This window comes from Marmota flaviventris, chromosome 9, assembly GCF_047511675.1.
Source record: "Marmota flaviventris isolate mMarFla1 chromosome 9, mMarFla1.hap1, whole genome shotgun sequence".
In the NCBI taxonomy this organism is placed as follows: Eukaryota; Metazoa; Chordata; class Mammalia; order Rodentia; family Sciuridae; genus Marmota; species Marmota flaviventris.
In genome coordinates this window covers 42,847,242-42,868,666 of record NC_092506.1, presented here as the reverse complement: position 1 = coordinate 42,868,666, position 21,425 = coordinate 42,847,242, and the positions used below count along the sequence as shown (strand labels likewise).

The window sequence follows — 21,425 nt, the reverse complement described above, 5'->3', positions numbered from 1 at the left end:
GCTGGATCCAAGATTCTCTGAATTTAGGACTCCGTTTATTTGTCTGCCTCTCACCTTATTTACAGCAACTTCATCTGTTTGCAGCAGGCTGAATTGCTCAGTGTCCTGTCAAAATCCATGTCAGAAAATCACTGTCTGGCCAGTTGTGAACTTGTCAAAGTGACAAGTGGGCATGGTGACAGAGATAGCATTTCTGGGTTTTTCATTGAACGAATGTGGCCGTATGGAGTGGTGAATGGCACCTAAAAATGGAAACTATTGACAAGAGGAGAAAATGAAAAATGTGATCTGGATACTTGAACATGGCATTTTTAACTGTGATCTTTTTTTTTCTCTTCTTTCTCTTTTTCCCTCTCCTCTTTATTTCGTCTCTACCCTTCTCCTCCTTGGTCTTCTCCTTTTTCTCCTCCCGTTCTTCCTTCCTGACTCTTAGATACAGAGAGAGAGATCCATGCAGCCCCTCATGTGAGTGAGAAATTAATTCAGTTGTTCCGGAATAAGAGTGAATTTACCTTTTTGGCCACTGTACAGCAGAAGCCGTCAACTTCAGGAGTGATACTGTCCATTCGAGAACTGGAACACAGGTAAGAAATCTCCACTTTTGAAAATCTACTCAGAGTTCATGGGCTATGCAAGATGCCTTGGAGTTTAGGGGTGGGAGCTCCTTGGAAACATTCGGCTAGCTGAGGAATGATTTCTGCTGAACGCATTAATGAATCTACTTTGCATTAATAATTTACTTTGGGCAAAGTGTTTCCCTTATTTGCTCTCCAAGGATCACTAATGAGTGTCTTTCTCTCCTGCCTTTAAAAGGTTGACTTTATTCATGGAAAACCGCATTCTATCCACCATACTTAAGTCATCAAGCAAATTAATTAGTTATGTTTAATAGCCTTCAATAAGAATTTCTTGTGTGGGAGGTGAACAGTTCAAAAGTGTTATTCTAAGGGTCACATAAGAAAGTAGGGAATGTGGACAAATAAATATCACAAAGCACTGTGATGGAATGCTAGCAGTTAGAGTTCAGGGAAGAAAGGGAGAGGACTCAATCCTGTTGAGGATTGGGATATCCAGGAAAGGCTTCCTAAAGGACCTGTGGTTGTATAAGGAAAAAAGCCAAGTGTTTTCTGATAGGGGAATGGGAATGAAGGGGTGGGAACAACATTATAGAAAGAGGTTTCCAAGATTTTAAGAAGGATAATGCAAGTGTGGGTACATGGTTGGAATATAAAAGTGTGTGGGGGGAAGAGATGAGATTTGTGGGTGGGCAGTGAGGGGTGGTATTAAAGAGGTAGGTAGAAGCCAGATCATTGGAGAGCCTCAGTGCCAAGTGGAAAAACTTGGATTAAGGTCCCCATAGGTTTGACGTTTAAGAAAACTGCTCTATTATGAGGTTCAACCCTTTTCATAAAGGGTTCTAAGTTTCTAACCATTCAATGGCTTGACCACCTTAAAGCTAAAGAATAAAAAGGAGTTAATAATAAAGAAATAATAGAGTGGCATCTAATTTCAAAATTATGTCAAGGTGTTGAGTTCACTGAATTCACTGGTTGGTGAAGACCACATAGAGAGAGGACTTGAAGGACAGGCAGAATTCTGGCAGGAAAGGGAACAAGGGTATATAGCGCTGGTGTGTCGTCACAGAGGTGAGGAAATGTAAGGAAATGCACTTTTTTAGGAGGGACGCAATGAATGGACCTGTTTGACTAGAACCGAAGGTGTTTCTTTATACTCTTTCAACATTTGTAAGGATCAACAGTTCTGTTTTTAATGGTTAAGTTTGCTCTCAGCTTCAAGGGGTTATGAGGCACCCTGATCCTTTTTTTTTTTTTGGCCGGGGAGTGGGTGTTAGCATTAGGAACTGGCTGATTTTGAGTGAAATCAGCGTGATGTATGTACATGCCTCTGAGAGATACAGGTTAGTTCAAAGGTATTCTGAGTGCCCAGGTTTGGTGTTAAGCCAAGTCTCAGCTTCACAATCGTGGAAAGGCTGTCTTTCCCCACTGGCCTGTGGGCTTGGGTGTGAGTGGAGGACCATACAGTCCAAGACCAGAATGCATACCTTCATACACAGAGGTGGGCTCCTCAAAATAGATGAGAAACATGTGGAATGAATGTTTTTTTAGTAGAAAGAGTGTGACACTGGCTAGAGTTCTAGTTCTAGTTGGGTGACATCAGCTATTTAGTATTTTGGGACTTCAATTTCTGTGTCAAAAATGTAGGCAATAATTTATTTTGCAGAATTGCTATGAGGCCGGATAAAAGACAATGCATATTGAGCTGCTGCTATTTCTTGACAAATATACATTTCTCCTTGCTTTTTGTCTTCAGACATATTTGTTGGATTTCTCTTTTGTAATTACAAAAATCTTACTTTAGAAAAGGTTTTTAAAAAAATCAGTACTGCCACACAGAGTTAAGATTAGCTTCTCTTATATCCCTAGCTGATTTCTAATAGAACCCAAGGATCATTGAATGGAGAGTCATCTGATAATTTTTCATTATAATAGGAAAACTTCAGATATTGACTAATAAATAAAATATGAAGAAATAGAAATAGATCATCTTCTCTGGATTTTATGGTGCTCTCTTCCATATTTGTTTAGTCTAATCAAGGCAAAGTATAAATGATTGTGAGTTTGTAATGCAGTGGCTATGGGTAGCAGAGAAAACCTGATTTCCACCTTCAGGAAGATTAAATTCTAGTTAAGAAGACCTGGGATGCAATAAAATTGAAGGGGAATATACAATGGTATATATTTAGGAATTCAACTATTTATAGTAACCTCCCAGAAGTTTCCCATCTGTAATGAATGAGAATATTTCATTGTTCTCAGGATCTTTCTTATTTATCAAAGAAATAATGTCTGCAGGAGCAAGTTGTCCTACAAATGTTTGGCATTCACATTTGATCATGTGTAAAATCTGGTGACCAAGGATTTTCTTTAGACAGGAGCAGAGGCTCTAGGTAACTCGTGGTTAGATTGTTGGCTGGAAGGTCAGAGACCTTCTTTTTGTGATTCCCTCCTGTGTGATCCTGATTGTATCACTTTTGATCAGAATTAAATATATTTGCCCTATTATGATATCATGGGCATTATTGCATTCCTAGCTGAGTTTTGTTTTTATCAGTCAGTGGTTTTTAGGATATTCACAAAGTTGTGCATTCATCACTATAACCAATTCTAGAAATTTTTGTTATTCCAAAAAGAAATTCCATATCCCTCAGCTGTCCCTCTCAGTCTCCCCATAAGCCTTTGAAGCTTAGGTAACTACTAATCTAGTTACTGTCTCTATAGATTTGTCTGTTTTGTTCATTTCATATAAATAAATTCATATTCTTAGTGGTCCTTTTGTGACGGGCTACATATACAGTGTTTTCAAGGTTCATTCATCTTGTATGTGTCTGTAGTTCATTTCTTTTGCAGAATAATTTTGCCTTGCTTGGATACAACATATTTTATTTATCCATTCATCTGTTGTTGGACATTTGAATTGTTCCCACTTTTTAGCTATTATGAATAATGCTGCTATGAACACTCATAAAAGTTTATAATTTTTTAAATTGATGCATATTGTACAGAATAGTGAGATTCATGTACAAGTTTTTGTGTGGACATAATGTTTTCATTCTCTTGGGTATGTAGCTAGGAGTGGAATTGCTGGATCAAGTGTAAATTCTGTTTATTTGTAGAACTGCTAGAGTGCTTTCCAAAATGACTTTTTTTTTTAGTGTATTGCTCAGGATGTTTACAGAGAAGATCATGTTGTTTGCAAATAGAGACTGTTTTATTTCTTCCTGTTCTACCTGGATGTCCTTTATTTCATTTTCTTGCCTAAGTGCCCTGCCTGGAACTTATGGTACAATGTTGAATAGAAGTTGTGAGAGGAGACATTGTTGTATTGCTCCTGATATTTGGGGAAAAGCTATCAGTTTTGACCATGAACTGTGCTATCTGTGGGTTTCCAAAGATGCTCTTAACCAGGTTGAAGGAATTATTTTCTTTTTGTAGATTAAAAAAAAAATCAGATGGAGGATGTTTTTATTATTTAGTATTTTTATTATGAAGGGTGTTGAATTTTTTCCTCATTCCATTTCTGTATCTATTGAGAAGATCTTGTAGTTTTTATTTTTTATTCTATTGATGTGATATATGAATTGGTTTTTGAATGTTATACCAAGTTTGCGTTCCTGGGATAAATAACACTTGACTATATTGTGTAATCCATTTTTTTATATTAGTGGATTTGATTTAATAGTACATTGTTGAAGATTTTTGTATCTATGTTCCTAAGAGGGATGTTGGTCTGTAGTTTTCTTTTGATATTTTCATTCTGGTTCTAATAATGAGTTTTAGCAGATTTTTTTTTTTAACTATGTGGACTTTGTTTGAAAGCTAACTTTTGCTCATTGCATGCCATGTACCAAGCATTCAATTAAAAAAAATATTTAATTGTAGGTGGACACAATACCTTTATTTTATTTGTTTAGTTTTTTAATGTTGTGCTGAGGATTGAACCCAGTGCTTCACATATGCTAAGCAAGCGCTCTATCACTGAGCTGCAACCCTGCCCCCAAGCATTCAATTTTTTATGATCCTGCTTAATTTGTTAGGTATGAAATTTTTGAATTTGAAAACATTGAAAATATTTCTCCAAAATTCTAATATTTGTACCCGTTACTTCTTATTTTATAATATCCACTAGAATCACTGTAACACTGGTAAATAATTAATAAATAGATTAAAGGTTCTCATTAAAGTCAGAAGACAGAAGGCAATCCTTTTTCCTTTATGATTTAATATGTTCTTTTTATGTGTTGATAATAATGTCTAGTAATAAATTCTGATCTATGTGTCTAGTCATGATGTAAAGGAAATTTAACTTCATTTCTGATTTACTTGAAAGGCCAAAATATCATGAATACCTATTAAATATCCCTTCAGTGTGCCTTTTGAGATAATTTTGTTTTCACTGTTATCTATTAACCTAATTAATTATATTAATAGAATCCATAATGTTGAACTATTCTTGAGAATCTTTGAATAAACTTTCAATTAAACTTACTGATGTTTGATTTAGGATTTTAGCCTCATTAAATAATAATAACTAACAATATGAATAAAAATAGTAGTAGTTACTTAAATTATTTTTGAGTTCAGCCATTGTTGTAAACACTTTAAACTCATTAGTGAGTTAAAACATTTAAACTTTTAATAAGTGAAATGAATATATAACTGTACATGTGAGTTAACTCAAACGTTTTAAAACAACCCCCCTCAGTCCCTGGTAACCACTATTCTACTCTCTATGAGATCAACTATTTTAGATTCCACATGCAACTCAGATCATATGATTTGTCATTTTGTGCCTGGCTTATTTGACTTCACATAATCTCCTTCAGATTCACCCATATTGTTGCAAATGATAGAGTATCATTTTTTATGGTGGAAAAATTATCTAATACATATATGTGTATATGTATAATATATAGATGTATATGTATACGTATCACATTTTTACTATGCACTCATCCTTTGATGGACACTTGAGTTGATTTCCTTATCCTGGCTCTTAGGACTAATGCTGCCGTAAACATGGGAGTACAGATTTCTCTTCCACATGCTGATTTCCTTTCTTTTGGGATTCCTGGATCCCAAAGGAATTTTTCTTGAGGAAATTCCAATATCATTTTCCATATGGTTTTGCTAATTTTTCATTTTCACCAATTGTGTGTACGTGTTCCCCCTTTTCTCTACATCTTTGCTAAGGTATATATTTATAATAATAGCTATTCTAACAGATGTGAGGTGCTATTTCATTGTTGTTTTAATTTGCATTTCCAGTATGATTAGTAATTTTAAATATTTTTTCCATTTATCTGTTGGTCCTTTATTTAACTTCTTTTGAGAAATGTCTATTTGTATAATTTGCCTATTTTTAAATGGGTTATTTTTTTTCTTACTATTGACTTGTTTGACTTCCTGATATAGTTTAAATATTAAACTCTTATCAGATGTATAATATGCAAATGATTTCCTCCATTTTGTAAGTTAGTTCTTTCTTGACTGTCTTTTGATTACTTTGCTGTGCAGAAACAGTTTTAGTTGGTTGTAGACCCATCTGTTAATTTTTACATTTATTGCCTGGGCTTTTGGGGTCATATTAAAAATATTGCCCAGATCTATGTCATAGACCCTACTACCCCCAATGTTTTCTTATAGTATTTTCATAATTTGGTGTCTGTTGTTTATCTTTAATCTATTTGAGTTGATTTTTGTATATGGCATGATAGAGTGATCTAATTTCATTTTTCTGCATGTGATTATCCAGTTTTCCAAATATCACTTATTAATGAGACTGCCCTTTACTTGTATGTTCCTGATGTCTTTGTAGGAAATCACTTGGCTGTAAATGTGTGGATTTATTTCTGGGGTTTCTATGTTGTTTGATTAGTCTGTATGTCTTTTTCTATGCTGGCGCCAAGTTGTTTTGGTTGCTATAGCTTTGTAGTACAAATAAGAAAAAAACATGAAAACACTTTGTAGGCCACTTTATACAATAAAATAGGCAATAATAACACAGTTTTGTGAGCATAAACACTCAGATGTACTAACAGTCACACGGGTGTAGTAGTTACAAGAAGATAAACCATATTATAAAGAAATAGGTAAAAAAACAAAATATATAAATGTGTTATTACCATGGTTGGTAATTGTGTGAACCCAGTTTTTTTTTCTTTTTAAAATTCTTTTTAGTTATACATGATGGTAGAGTATATTGACATATTATACATATATTAAGTATTTATGGTTGTACATGATGTGTAATACGCTGGTCATGTATTCATATGTGGACATAGGAAAATTAATGTCTGGTTAATTTTACTGCCCTTCCTATTCCCATCCCCTTTCCCTTTCCTTCATTCCTCTTTGTCTAATCAAAAGTACTTCTCTTTCTCTTGCATAATAGCTATGACTAGTATTTCCGGTACTATAGAGGAAGTGGCAAGAGTGGATATCCTTATTTTGTTCTAAGTCTTAGAGAAAAACCTTTCAACTTTTTCTATTGAGTATGATGTTAGGTGTGAGTTTGTCATAAGTGGCATTAATTTTGAAATTTATTTTGTGGTTTAGACTGGCTTAAAAATATAAGCAGTATCTCTTTAATAAATATGTCTGACAGAACTATCCTGAAAATAATTAGATATAAACATTAAATGTAAGTGTATTTAGAAAAAACAGAAAGTATTTTGTATATGTTGGTCTGAAAATCACAGAATTTGTTTGACTAATAATATGTTTTTGGGGGATGCTGGTTAAACTTTTATTATTGGAAATATTCATTTCTATTTTTTATGATGTAGCTCTATCTAATTATAAGCTCTTCTTTGGATTAGCTTAGCTTACCTCTTTTAAAAATCATATATTTTATTGAGATTTGCATTTTTGGACAAGTAGTTGGGCAATATATTCTCTTTTGCTCAATAAAATTTCATATTTGTGATTGTCTTCTTTGATTTCTAATGTGAGATACACATTTCATCCCACTTTCCCTGAGTAGGCTCATCGTGAGATTATAATTTATTAATGTTTTTAATGAGACAGTTCTTAGTTTTATTGATCAAGTCTATTTTTAATTTCAGATTCATTGATTTCTTCACATTTTCCCTTTTGGATCTTTTTGTTGATATTTTTTGTTAGCTTTTTAATGTTAGTTTATTTTTTTCAGTATTTTCTATTTATAAAACTGATAAAATGACTGAAGAAATATATTGTGAGTATTGCTTTGATTACAGCCCATTGATATTGTTATATAATGTTTCATTTTCTGTAGTTTTTAAAATTTAACCTTGTCCTCCTCTTTTACCCTAATTACTGAATATTTAAAAACTCTTTTATCCTAATTAATGAATATTTAAAAATCCCAAGTGATTAAATGAAAAAATAGGGGATTATTTCTGATTTTATTATTACCTGAAGATGTAAAATATGTGCTACATTTTTAGGTATTTGCATTTGCAGAATTTTTTCTTTCTGGTAATCTTTACATAATCCAACAATTATTTGGAGGTGTGTCTTTCAAATCAATTGGTAGTTTTTGTGTTTAGATAGATGCATATAAGTATGATTTTATATGTAGCACCTTTCACTTGTGTTAGTTAACTTCTCTGTGTTAGTTTATTTATTTAGTGCTTGAACTAGTACACTTTGAGAAAGAAAGGTTAATTGCCTCTGTGCTAATTAGAATTTTGTCATAGTTTCCTTGGATAGGTTGAGGGCCAGGCCTAGAAATGTCATGCGTTACTTGTACCATATTTCCTTAGTACCGTGTGAGAAGCCGCCCTAGATGAACATGCCTTTAAGTCCTGATGCCGGGGGTTTTGCACAATTATTGCATTCAGTATGGCTTGGTAACGCCAGGTCACAATAACTTGGGAGTTACCCCAGCTTGGATAACAAGGCGGGGCTCCAGGAGTAGGTGTCACCCACTGGGGTTAAGTTACACTTAACCTGTTCCTTTGTAATCTGCCCCTTCTGCCTTTTTTCAGATAGAAGGTTGTAAGAAACAGCATCCCCCCAAGTAAAAGCCCACTTCCAAATGTGCTTGCTCTCTTATCAGCCTCTGGTGACCTTCTCTTGCCTCACTTTTTGGGGAGCCTGAGGTTAGGAGCCAGGGAAAGTTGTCCTGAAGCTTACAAAAGGTATTCTGTGTCTGTGTGGTATTTGAGTCACCCCAAATTCACACGAATGACTTTAGTTCAGCTGCCTATGCTGGACAGGGGTGGCAGGACTGGGTCTAGCAGTGTGCCAAGGATGAGAGAACATGGATATTGGAGTAACTTAGGTAGTATCTGTTTTGATTGGTTGTGATGTTTCCTATTTAGCCTGCACCCAAATACATGAGAGTAACATATGTAAGAGTTTCCAAATAAAACTCTTAGGCATATTCTATGCACTTAATAAATACTGAATGTATGTATGAATCATTTTCTCAATCTCTAGTTAGAGCTGCTCAGAATCTTCTTGGCTAGTTTTACAAATTCCCATGGAATATACTGTCCCAGGCACAGGGACAATATATTGCCCTGGATGTACTACCCATGAGAGGCTGTGCAGACAGTGACAGGGGCAAAGGTTTTGGTGTCTGGAGATTGAGATTAAATAATAATAGCATTTTTTTTTTTTTGGTGAGAATTAGAAGTACTTGTAAACCACCTATTATAGTGCTTGATATGTAACAGGAACTCAATTTAAAAAGTCATGATGATGATGATGATGATGATGTTGTTGTTGTTGAAGTGGAAATTTGATGCTGAGGGGAGATAGGATGCAAAGGAATGCCAGATGAAACATTTCCCCTCTCATTTGGTTGTTAAAGAAAAGTGGTGACTATCACCCAAACCTGATAATGTTCAATTTCCAGTCCAAAGTCTCCTTTGCTGATGAAGCACAATGGGGAACAGCATTCTGGATTAGAACATCCTCCTTAGCCATCAGGTGCACCACGGGAAGTAATTGTCCAACTGCCTTTTCCAAATCTGTTAGCCAGAGGAACTTCATTTACTCTTTTGGAAATCACGGTTTCCAATTTCTGCTAGGCTTTGGGCTACTCTCAGGTAAGGCCATTATTGAAAAAATAGCAGAAGAGTTTCTTCAGTGGCTGAACTCCGTTCTTGCCAGAGGCAGGTATCTCTCTTCCCTGGTGGGGACCCAACAGTTAGAGGTAGATAATTTGGGAGACTATGATTCCTTAAACCAGGAGTGAACTTCTTGGCAAAGTAATATCTGGAAACTCCCTAGGTAATGGAACCAATTGAGTTCCCATGGACATCTTAAGTGGGTAGATCAAATGAAATGAAAAACTTAAATATAAAGACTATTGAAAATGTACTTGGAGGTAGTAATTGAAATAGGCTCTTTTATGTGATGGAATGGGTACTCTGTTATTAATTCTAACCTATATTTCAAATGTGATAGATTTTTTTTATAGTACTAATACAGCACATTGGAAGAGCAACAAAGATGAATCTGACTTGCTGAATTATCTTAATGGCACTGCAGATTTAATGTTTATTTTTTCTGATTCAAATGTGTTAATATAGAGCTTTGTTAAAATGGAAAGCTTAATTAACACAGATTAAATCTAATTGAATGTTCACCAGTATATGAAACTCTATAAGCTATAATGGTAAATCTTCTGTTTTTCAATTTTATTCCTAAATTATAGATAAATTACATCTAAACATAATTAGATAGGAAGCTGAAAGTGAGGGATCTTTAAAAAAAAAACAAACCCAAAACCAAACAACAAAAAACCTTCTTGTAAATTCCATGAGAAGAAGAGGAGGACATTTTTGGCTTCCTAAGACGCCATCTCATTTTTGTAAACTAAAATTTTGTGTTTCAAAAGAGAATATTTGATTTTCTGAGTTTTTGTGTTGGAAAGAGCTTTTTGACATGAGGCCAGATAGAGCCAAGAACTGAATCTAGGTTTGTCAATTACTACATGAGGAAGCTTTTGCAGTTGTCTTTAATGTATATCAGTCTCAATATCCTTCCATGTAAAGGGAAGGTGTTGATTACCACATCATCGACTTACTGGGAGGATTCAAAACACCAGTTAGTTAAATGGCTACTTATACATCTCATATGTCAAGGTACTCAATAAATGTCATCTCCCTTCCTCTCCTATGGCTTCTTGAGATATTCCATAGTGCCCCCAATGTTTTTCAGCAGGAAAGAAAGCACATATTGTACTTTTTTGCTTCTTGCAATGGTTGTTTTCAGATCGCAATTATCATAGAAAATATCAAACAATAGATGGTTGCTTTGAATGCATTCTGTAATTTCAAAGCAGCAGATTTATTGTCACAATTTTGAATAACATGAGGAAACATTTAAATTATTATTACTTTTAGTTAATTTATTGTAAATGCCAGAATAGAGGGTTACAAAAGAGGTGATGGTGTTGATGAGGAGGAATTCCAGAAGTACGTTACTTGGTTTGATGAAGCCAGCCCAGAAAAAGGCTTTTACCTTGGGAAAAATTTTTAAGTTGTAGATGGACACAATATATTTACTTTATTTTATTTTATCTGGTGCTGAGGATCAAAACCAGTGCCAAACATGTGCTAGGCAAATGCTCTACCATGAGCTAGCTATAACCTCAGTCCCTGAATTTCTTAGATAAACTTAAAAGTTTAATTATTTTTGCAATGAGATATAAATGGCTTATATTATAAAAATGATATTTTCAGTTGTTAAATTACTTACATTTGGGAAAGAAGGGAGTAAATTGGGAGCTTGACTTAAAATAAGTCTATGCATGTTGCTTTTGAAGTGCACAAATAGGTCTCTCATTTTGTACCAATGCAAGTTCCTGAGATTGAAAGGACTTCTCTTAGTAGGCTTCCTTATTAACATCATTAACATCACCTTATTAGTTGAGATATCAACTAAAGCTTGCCAAATAGTATTTGGTTTACAAAAGCTGGGCTACAATTGTAAAACACACAGGAGTGTAGTCTATTAAAGAAACAGTATGATAGTGATAGAAGGAGTACTCTGATAGAAGGAATACAACCTATGAAGCAGGGAAACCTGCTTCATCCAAACAAAGTTGAAGAGTCTTTCTACTAAAGAGTTATGCTTATTAGTCTTAAATTTAAAAAAAAGTATAGGGAGAAATGGGCCAAGAGAATATGAATGGAAGTATGTTTTGGATAAAGCATGAGCGAAAAGGTGAGCGTCGACAGGGTGCATTAAGAAAACAGAAAAGGGCTGGGGCTGTAGCTCAGTGGAAGAATCCTAACCTAGCTTGCATGAGGCCCTGGTTCAACTTCCAGCATGAAGGAGAAAAAGAAAGAGGAAGGAAAAAAAAAAAAACAGAAGAAGAAAAATTCAGTGTTATGGAAGAGTGGGGAGAACACCAGTAAGGACACAGAGGCAGGGTAGAAGAAGTCATCAGACGAGGCAGGCAAGAGGCCAGGTCCTGAATAGCTTCATAGGTGAGACAGGTTTCATCTTTATGCTGAGGGAAATGGGGAGCCGTGCAAAGGATTTAAGTGCAGGTTTGGTGTGATTCCATTTGTGTTTTAGAAAGATCACATGACTGCTTAGTGAGAATGGTAATAAGGAGGCCAAATTGGTGGCCCAAAGACAGGAGGTTGGTGCTGTTGTTTATAATCGAGACCTTTGATAAGAGGACGAGGTGCTGTTGGGGTGTTGACTCAGACCCAGGAAACAAGTTTGAGATCCTGGCAGGTGAAGTAAGATACCAGGTATGGTTGGGATGGTAGGCATTCTTTACTCAGAGACAATGGCAGCCTTCAGCTCCAGCTCCATCTTGCCCCTGTCAGTTCCATTTAGCCCCCTGAGTTGTTCTATGGGTCTTTTTTATGTGCAGGCCAAAGAAGGGACATCACCAACAGGTTACTTACTTGGGCACATGCTCACAAGCAAAATGTAAAATGTTTATGACCTCGAGTACAGTTTAAGTCAGTTTTTTTTTTTCCTGCTGTGATTAAAGGACCAGACCAGAACAATTGTAGAGGAGGAAGAGTTTATTTAAGGGGGCTCACAGTCCATAGACAGCTGGTTCCATTCCTTGAGGCTCCAGGTGAGGCAGGAACAACATGGTGGAAGAATGTGGCAGAGGGAAGTAGCTCACATGGTGTCAGGAAGCAGAGAGAGACTCCACTCACCAGACACAAGTATAGACTCCAAAGCCATATCCCAAGTCCCACCTCCTCCAGCCACACCCCACCACTTCAGTTGCCACTCACTTAATCCCTGTCAGGGGATTAATTCACTGATTAGGTGAAGACTGTCACAACCCAATCATTTCTCTTCTGAACCTTCTTGCTTTGGGAGGAAACCTTGCATTCAAACCATAACAAGTATGCTGAATCAGGGTATTCATGACCTTGGCTGCATACTAAAAACGTAGCCCGCCAGAAGCCTCAGCGAGGGAGCCTAACTATAGCCATTTTGGGCTTGTCCTACAGATGCTGAATTATGTCAGATAATAGTGGTGCAGGTGGAGAGAAGATGATTAATTCAGGTGGGTCTGGACGTATCTAAATGGGGTGCTCTGAGTGGAAAAGGAGGAATCAAGAGTGATGCCCAGGGTTCTTTCTTGGGCTACTTTGAGGTACTCTGCCCTGAGCTGGGGGTGGGAGGGTGAGTCTTTTTTTGTTAATCATTGTGTCATGCATGCCCTCCCCCCAAAGAAACATAGTTCCTTGCCTTTACTTTCTTCATGTTTTTAGCTGCATAAAGTAAAAGAATTCATTTATTTAAAAAAAAAATCAATGAAAAAGGGGAGTGGTCATGTAGAGTCCAGTTCCAGCTGACCACTCATTTTTCACACACGCACGCACACACACACACACACACACACACACACACACACAAAACAATAATAGAATTATAGAAAAGGAAATAATGAATGAATATATTCTCATCCAGTAAATGGTATCACTTGCTTTCTAGTAGAGGCTTATTGGAGAAGGCCAATGGTTACAGTCTGAAAATGTGTACAATCTAGAGAGACTTCCAAATGCTAGGTGACTAGACACCAGGATTCAGTGTTTCCATCATTTTCACCTTTATATCTAGCAGAGTGTAGACATGGCTTTGAGGGAAAGTTTAAAGGCTGCGTATTTGAAGAGCAAGAGAATGGGTAGTTAGGCTGTGATGTGAATTGGAAAGTAGTAATTTTCAGGCAGAAATGAAAGTGAATGGAAGGATCTGGCTGTCAAGAAAATGAGGAGGTTTTCAGGAACACTCTAATTAAGTAAAATTTAAATCTTTATCAGAAAAAATGAAGCTGTTCAGATGACTTTTGACCTTAATTCAAGAGAAGAAATATCATAGCAATGGAGTATAATGTTTTGGGCATATTGCTCATGCTTGTATGTATGCATATTAGATTTTGGATTGCCTAGTGTTTGAGAAATGGAAAAACAGCAAATGTAGCCATTAACCTTTACTTTTTTTAGTATAAAAGTCACAATTTCATTAATATTTATGCATAAAATCATTTAAGTTCAATGGAATTCTCCCAGAGAATTTTAAAGTCTGTCTCTGATGTCCTTTGGAATTAGTAGCTGTGAGATGCTTGCCTTTCTGGTTAACATTCACTCTATGGCTTCTGTGGAGAGAAATGTGGACAGAGGAGCCTTGTTGCTGAGACCCCTGACTCAGAACATTGATGAGGGGTGCAAGGACAGTGATGCTGAGCTAGGAGTCTGAAGGTGTGGGCTCAAGTCTCTGCTCTGTCAGTGAGGGAGATGTTCAGGAAATTGGGCAGGTACCTCCCTGTACCTCAGTTTATTTATCTGTAAAATTAGAATTCACTCATTAATGATTAGCTATTAATCTGTTCCAGACACTTCTTTGTGGGCTAAGAACACTGGTGGATTTTTTAATGGTGAAGAGGATATGCAAAGTGTCTATCCTCAAGGAGTTTGCGTTCTAGTGGTGTGTGTGTGGGGAATCAGATGATGAATAGGGACAAAATTAAACCTAACACTATATTGAGCCCAGGATGATGAGTGATAACCAGTGAAGAAAAGGAAACCAAAGAGGGCTCTGTGAAGAAAGGGTGTATGAGCTCAATCTAAGAGACAGGTGTGAGAAAATTCAGAGCAATGAGTGTCCCAGATGAAAGAGAGTAAGTACAAAGGCCCTGTGGCAGAATTCAGCTTGTGCTTAGGGGACAGAGCTAGTGTGTAGGAAGTCTGGTAAATTGAGGATGAAGAGAGGGAGTGGTTCTTGATGAGGATATATTCACTGTAATAGCTATCTTGATTCCACAGTGTGAGGGAGAGTGCTTCACAAATGACAAAGTCTGATGTTAATATAAGGCCATATTATTTTGGGTCAAGAGTTACTTATAGACCCCTAACTCTTTACCCATTCCTGAAAACTGTCCCTTGGAAATACAAATAACCTCATAATTTATAAAACTACAATTATGCTTACTTTATTTTTTCAGAGTAAATGAACTCCATCAGTGAGCTTTGTTTTAATTTTTATCTCCCCTTTCCCCTTTTGGTCATTTGAATTGGTTGCAAATAATGATAGTCTGGTAGGAATGAATTGGCAAATCACCTTATTAAATATTGTTGGTTCATCTGAACCAGCCAGAACTAGATTTTTCTAGCCAACAATAGATTTCCTGAGAGATGGAGGGTCTGATCCCCAAGAAGGCAGGTATGGTACAGAGTAGAGATATATATGGTATGTGAGGGTTGGGAACTAGGAAGGGGGTGTTATTTGGATGTGAGGTGTCCCTCAAAGGCTCATGTGTGAGACAATGCTAGAAGATTCAGAGGAGAAATGATTGGGTTAACCCAATCAATGAGTTAATTCCCTGATAGGGATTAACTGAGTGGTAGCTGAAGGTGGGTAGGGTGTAACTGGAGGAGGTGAGCACTGGGGGGCATGGCTTTGGGGTATTATATTTTGTATCTGGCAAGTAGAGTCTCTTTCTCTGCTTCCTGATCACCATGTGAGCTGCTTCCCTCTGCCACACTCTTCTGCCATGATGTTCTGCCTCACCTTGGGCCCTGAGGAATGGAGCCAGCTGTCTATGGACTGAGACCTCTGAAACTGTGAGCCCTTCAATCAACTTTTCCTCCTCTACAGTTATTCTCGTCAGATCTGTTAGTCACAGGGGTGAAAAGGCTGACTAGAACAGGGGGCTTGTGACTGGAATGCAGCCTGCAGAGCAGAAACTGCTAGGAGACGGATGGGAGCCTTCCACAGTTCCCGTTGCAAGATTTGTTAACAAGGGGTGACTTCAGCTTAAGGATAAAGGTTGAGACCGCTCCTCTGGCTTGGAGAGGTGCTTTATTTGGGGCATAATGTAATGAACTCCACAGTATTTTTTTCACTAATTTTTTTTTTTTTTAAATTATCAGTTGGTTGCTAAAACTTGAAAATTGAGCATTTGACCTAGAAAATCCAGTTTTTCACTTCTCATGAAAATTGACATGTCTTTTTCAGATTGTCACAGTCCCCAGCTCTACCCATGGCCTCCCTCTCATTGGGAGGCCATGCGTCAGTGGCTCTTTTTTCTTTTTAAAATGAAGGCCATTAGGAGAAACGTGAAATTCTTGTTTCACTGTCTTTATTGAAAGAAGAAAACCAAAGAGACGTAAAGGGCGGCTGATTTCAAGAAAAATACTTCAGACGCCTAGCCCACTTCAGTCATGAGAGACACCTGCCTGGCTCTCGTTGCCTGGCATCTGTGACTCTTCTCTGTAGGGGTTCGAGTGCTGGTGAAGTGTTTTAAAAGCAGGCGAGTGACATGCCAAGATGTCTGTTTTTAGAGGGAGCTTGTAGGTGGCTGCGTAGAGGATGCGTTTGCCATGCTGGTATTTGTCTTATATGTAAAGAGGAGGCCGGACCAGGAATCTGTTTGGAATAGGTTCTCTTCCATCTGAGAAAGGACGAAAGAAATACAGGAGCCACAAAATGGAACCAGCTAAAAAAAGACTCCACACGGGGTTTATTTCTGAACCTTCATTGGATTGTTTCCCACAAATCACCCCAAGGCCATTATTTCGTTTCTGCAGGGACATGGTGGCTGTTATTTTCTCAGATCAGAATTTGGGACACATAGAATCTAACAAGGAATTTTAGGGTGACTTCAAGGGTAATTCTTAATCTGAAAGATTTTGGGATTATGGAATGGTTGGGATATGCTAATGACTAATTAGAAAGTAGGACAATAAATTATCCTAGAGTGACTTGACCTTATTAATTTGGGTTCCGGTCATTGTAGATTTAGCAGAATTGGTCCTGTAGAAATAATAGGTATCCATGATGAGTTTGAAGTGGATGTGAAAATAACCATTGCTGGCCCATTTGTTGCTTTTAGTTTTGTTCTGATTTGATTCTGAGTAGCTGGCCCTCAGCTTTGGGAATATGTAATAGCTCTTCTCTTTCTGAGTCTTATCTACTCAGTGTTTTAAATTTATCTTGAGTCAAACCAACAAGAGGTGGGAATTTTTCATAGCTCTTCCTAGCATTCAAAGTATGATTATGTACTTTTTTTTAGTTGTAGATGGACACAATAACTTTATTTTAGTATTTATTTTTTATGCGGTACCAGGGATTGAACCCAGTGCCTCAGACATGCTAGGCAAGCGCTGTACCACTGAGCCACAACCCTGGCCCCTGATTATGTACTTTTGAAAAAAAGAAAATGAATTCATTTGTTGCATTTTGACTTTAGCATTTTTCACAGACAAATTTTGGGCTAGAAACTAGGGCCATTAATCTGGGTACCCTTAAATGCTGCTAGATTATAGGCTGAATTTGTACTTCTCTGAGACATAGTGAGAAGAAACACAAATTTGATTGATACCTAGAAAGTGACAACTATTTTACTTACATTATCTTATTTTGTCCTGATCATAGCTGAGATATGATAGATATTATTTTTCCATCGTTGAGATCAGGAAATTGCTGTTCGGAGAAGTTGAGTAATTTGTCCAGAGTCAAAGCCGGAATTCCGTTCCAAGTCTGAAAAATCTGAAATAAGACTTGCAGTGCACCTGAGTATTATGATCAGAGAGTTATCTTTAAATGTAATTTTCATCCTTTACCTCTAATATTTCTTCATGAGAGCAATTAGTTTTACTTTGTTGGACATTTTGAGATTGGTGTAATTCCAGCCTGGCTTAGGGCACAAATCACTGCCTAACAGAAGAGTTCCCTAACGAGGTCTCAAGGATCACAGGGCCTATAAGATATCCTGGGAAAAGAAGAATTTTAAGTTTAATTAAACTTAGGAAGCATGATAGTATTTCTCTTCCTTGGAGAATCACAATAAATGTTAGCACATTTTAGCTTCTTTATGTAATAAAGTACTAAGTGTGTGCTAAGTACCTTAAGTTCATAGTGATGTTTAGTCTTTATGATAAGATAGGTTCTATTATTATTTCTACCTTATGGATGAGGAAACTGAAGAACTGATTATTGATGCTTTGCTAAAATTCACTTTACTACCAAAACGATGGAGCTGGGAGTCAAACCCAGGTAGGCGTCTGGCTCCTCAGCGTACTTTATTAAGCGGTGTATTCTATTGACTCCTTGAACTTGCCTATCCAGCACTTCCAAGCTCATTTCTGTCATGCAGTGCTTTGAGGGGTAGGTGTTCTTCAATACCCTTTAGTGGAACTAACATGCTAACAGACACTGGGAAATACTGCAGGTGCAGCATTGATTCAAGGTCACATAAGACTTTTAGCCCAGGAAGAAATAAACCTGAAGAGTCTTGGAATCCTGGACATAGTGGAATGGTGGTGGCTCTCAGAGAACTGGCAGTAAGAGGTCAGGTGAGACTTGGTTGGGTTGAACTCAGCTAAATTGTTTCCTTGGTGATTAATGCTTGTCTTGTGCCTTTCTGAGGTTATTGATGAGATATTTGCTGAAAAGGGCTGTTTAAATGCTGCACAGGTGCCCAGTGCCCCACACCGTGCCAGGCTTTGTGGTTCACTGAGGGCAGCACTTGGGGCTCTCTACTTGTTAACATTAAGAGACAGAATAGGGGCTGGACAACCACAGTGTCTACTCAGCAATGGTTAGATGAGACTTTTTAAATTGTCGGAAGCTTCAAATGAGGGCAAGATAAATCACTATGAACACTATAACTTGCAGATTTTATTGGCTCTTTTAAGCCAGTTTGGGTCTCAGAAATGGGTGGGTTGGCTGGCTAAAATTCAGACACCTTCAACTTGAAGAAAGCCACAAGAATTTTTAGGAATCTTTTCTTCATGTTGCAAAGGATCTGAAATATGGTAAGTACAGCAATTCTGGGGGTTCAAAATAACTTAATTCTTCATCTTTCAGAGTGCCTTGGGGACCTTGAGAGTCATTTACTATGGCTGTATGTTGCCTAAGGGACAAAGAGATAATTCACCTGATCTCTTGAGTTCTTTCAGGCAAACTATTTAGAAAGATCTTTAGTGGCGGTTTTTAGAAGGTGAGATGATATTCTCAGAGTGGAAGTGGAACCTTATGTTGGTTTTGAAACCTATTTTGATGGACCAGGAATTCTGGTTACGGGAGTTTTGAGCAACTTTTCCAGTGACGACTCTGATGATTTGCTGTTTTTGGAAGAGTAAGCAGTTGCTTTTTCTTGTGGTTGGAGAACAGCTGTTTCTGAGTGAAACCTGATTTAAGGTAGCTGCAGGTTCATTTAGAATTTATGAGGCCAATCTTTTCCTGAGAAAGTTTAGTGAAAGATAGACAGTCCTATATGTCATATATGCCTGTGGCCAGATCAGGGTCTTCTATTTGTTCTACTTTCATCGTCCCTTCTCTGAAAAGTTATTAAACACTTTTTGTAAACCAGTCACTGTGCTAAGAGCTGGGGAGACTGAGATGTGTCCTTGGGGGAGATATCTGTCAACAATCACAACACACCGTGATACGTTTTATGAAAGGAGTGAGTTATACCCTTCATTTGCTTCTCCACTAATTCAGGATAAAATCCAGAGGCTTTATTTTGGCTACAAGTCTCTATGTGACCTGTCTGTCATTCTGACTTAATCCTCTTCTTCTCCTACATCTTCCCTAACTCAGCTATACGGGCTTCCCTGCTACTTAAAAACTATGTCCAGCTTCCCCTTGATTCTGCCCCCAGAACTTTGCACTCATCTCCTTTGTCCGGTAATGTCCTTTCTTCTGCAGGACTCCTTAGCTCCTACTTTATCTAGTTGTCCTCTCCTGTGTTCACACCTTATTAGTGAAGCCTATTCTGACAACCCCAACACAGGCTCCTGTGCTCTGCCGTGCTCTAGCCCCATTATGCTGCTTTTTGTTTTATGGACTATCATCATCTAACACAATATATATTTACAGTTTTCCCCTTTCTTCATTAGAGAAGCGAGTCTAGTACAGAAATTTTATTTGTTTCATTCACTGCCATGTCCTGAGTACTTTGAATAATGCTTGGCACTTCGTAGGAGTTTCATCAATACAGATTCAATAACTAAATGAAGGAAAAATCCTGTTGAAGCACAGTGAAGAAAGCCACTAATTCTCCTAGGGACAGTCAAGGGAGGCTTTATAGAGAAGATAGTATTTGAGCTGGAATTTGAAGCATGAGTCAGTTTGCCAGGTGGAGAGGTATGAATTGGGACACAGAAGTAGGAAGAGAAGGGTGAAGGATATTTCTGGTAATGAGAATAAAAGCAAAAGCATGGTATGTTCTTTCTTTCCTCTCTCTACCCTTCTCCCTCTACTAGCTGCCTCCAGAATACAAATTACTAGTCGGCATCATTTGGGGAGAATATACCACCGAGTGTCTTGTTCTCCGACTCCCACACTGCAGTGAGATGTGTCAAGTGCCTGATTGAGCTTCAGTATGATTATGATGAGGTTGGGGAAGGGTTGGATGTATTCATTCCTCTGCAATAAGTATTATCAGCTCATAACTAGCTCCTTATATGAAGTACACAGGGGTCTCCCATGCTGGCAGAGGGATTGTAAAACATCTTGAATTGATTGTAGAGTAATAATGTCCATCTCCAAAAGGACTTGTTATGATTGTAAAATGTCCAACTGTTTTCATACACTTAAAATCTAGGATGGAGTTAGATCTCCACTTGGGGCTTTTTCTCACTCTGACACTTTGGAATTTTAATTGAGCCTCGGCAGCTAGATCTTTAAAATGAGATAATGTTCAAACACTGTAATTAAATTTTTAAAAAGGGCAGTAATAACTTACATACCAACAGGCTCAGCCTGGGTTCTGTAGTGATTCACGTACTGCTTAATCTGAATATCAGGGCTGCTCTCGTGTTCATTTGTATGTTACTGGGGAACAACTACTTAGCGAGAGGATGATGAGCCATCAGTAAGCTCTTACTTAATATCCTCAAAGAGATGAGCCGGGGGCCTCTCTCTAGTCCCACTAGGTAGTCAGTAGCAATAGGTGTGGTTCTTTTTCATTTTCCTCTTTTCTTTTAAGATCTTCCGTGAAGATATTAAAGTGCTTCATCAGGCCACAGCACTCAGGCAGGTTCAAATCTGGTTAAAGGGTGGCCACAGCAAGTCAGGCTGGGACAGATGGGAGTCAACAAGTCAGCAGGGAAGGCTAGACTGGGGTGAGGTGGGGGCAGGGAGCCCAGTGGAATTGGATTATGGGGCAGAGTAGTGAGTTGGAAGCTGGGCAGAAAGATTCCAGGGGACATGCAGAATTTGAAGAGTTTCAAGAGAGTGGCTTGAGGAATTGGCATAGTCGGGACTGAGGAATTGGCATAGTTGGGACTGAGGAAGCACCTAGGCTGGGGACATCAGGTCCTCACAGGCAGAAATCAAATATAGATGGCATTGCATACAGAGGTCATTAGCATCTAGGTGATTGTTTTCTTCAATTCTCAGGCCCTGGCAGGGTGTGAC

General features: G+C 37.7%; 1 protein-coding gene across 3 annotated transcripts in view; it reads left to right on the top strand.

Moving 5' to 3' along the window:
* Positions 1-21,425, top strand: part of Nell1 (neural EGFL like 1) — a 794,610-nt gene that overhangs the window by 87,866 nt on the left and 685,319 nt on the right. For all 3 annotated transcript variants that reach the window (XM_071617126.1, XM_071617125.1, XM_071617124.1), the window contains exon 3: positions 434-584. In XM_071617126.1, coding sequence (XP_071473227.1) covers positions 434-584 — 151 coding nt within the window. The remainder of the gene's footprint in view (positions 1-433; positions 585-21,425) is intronic.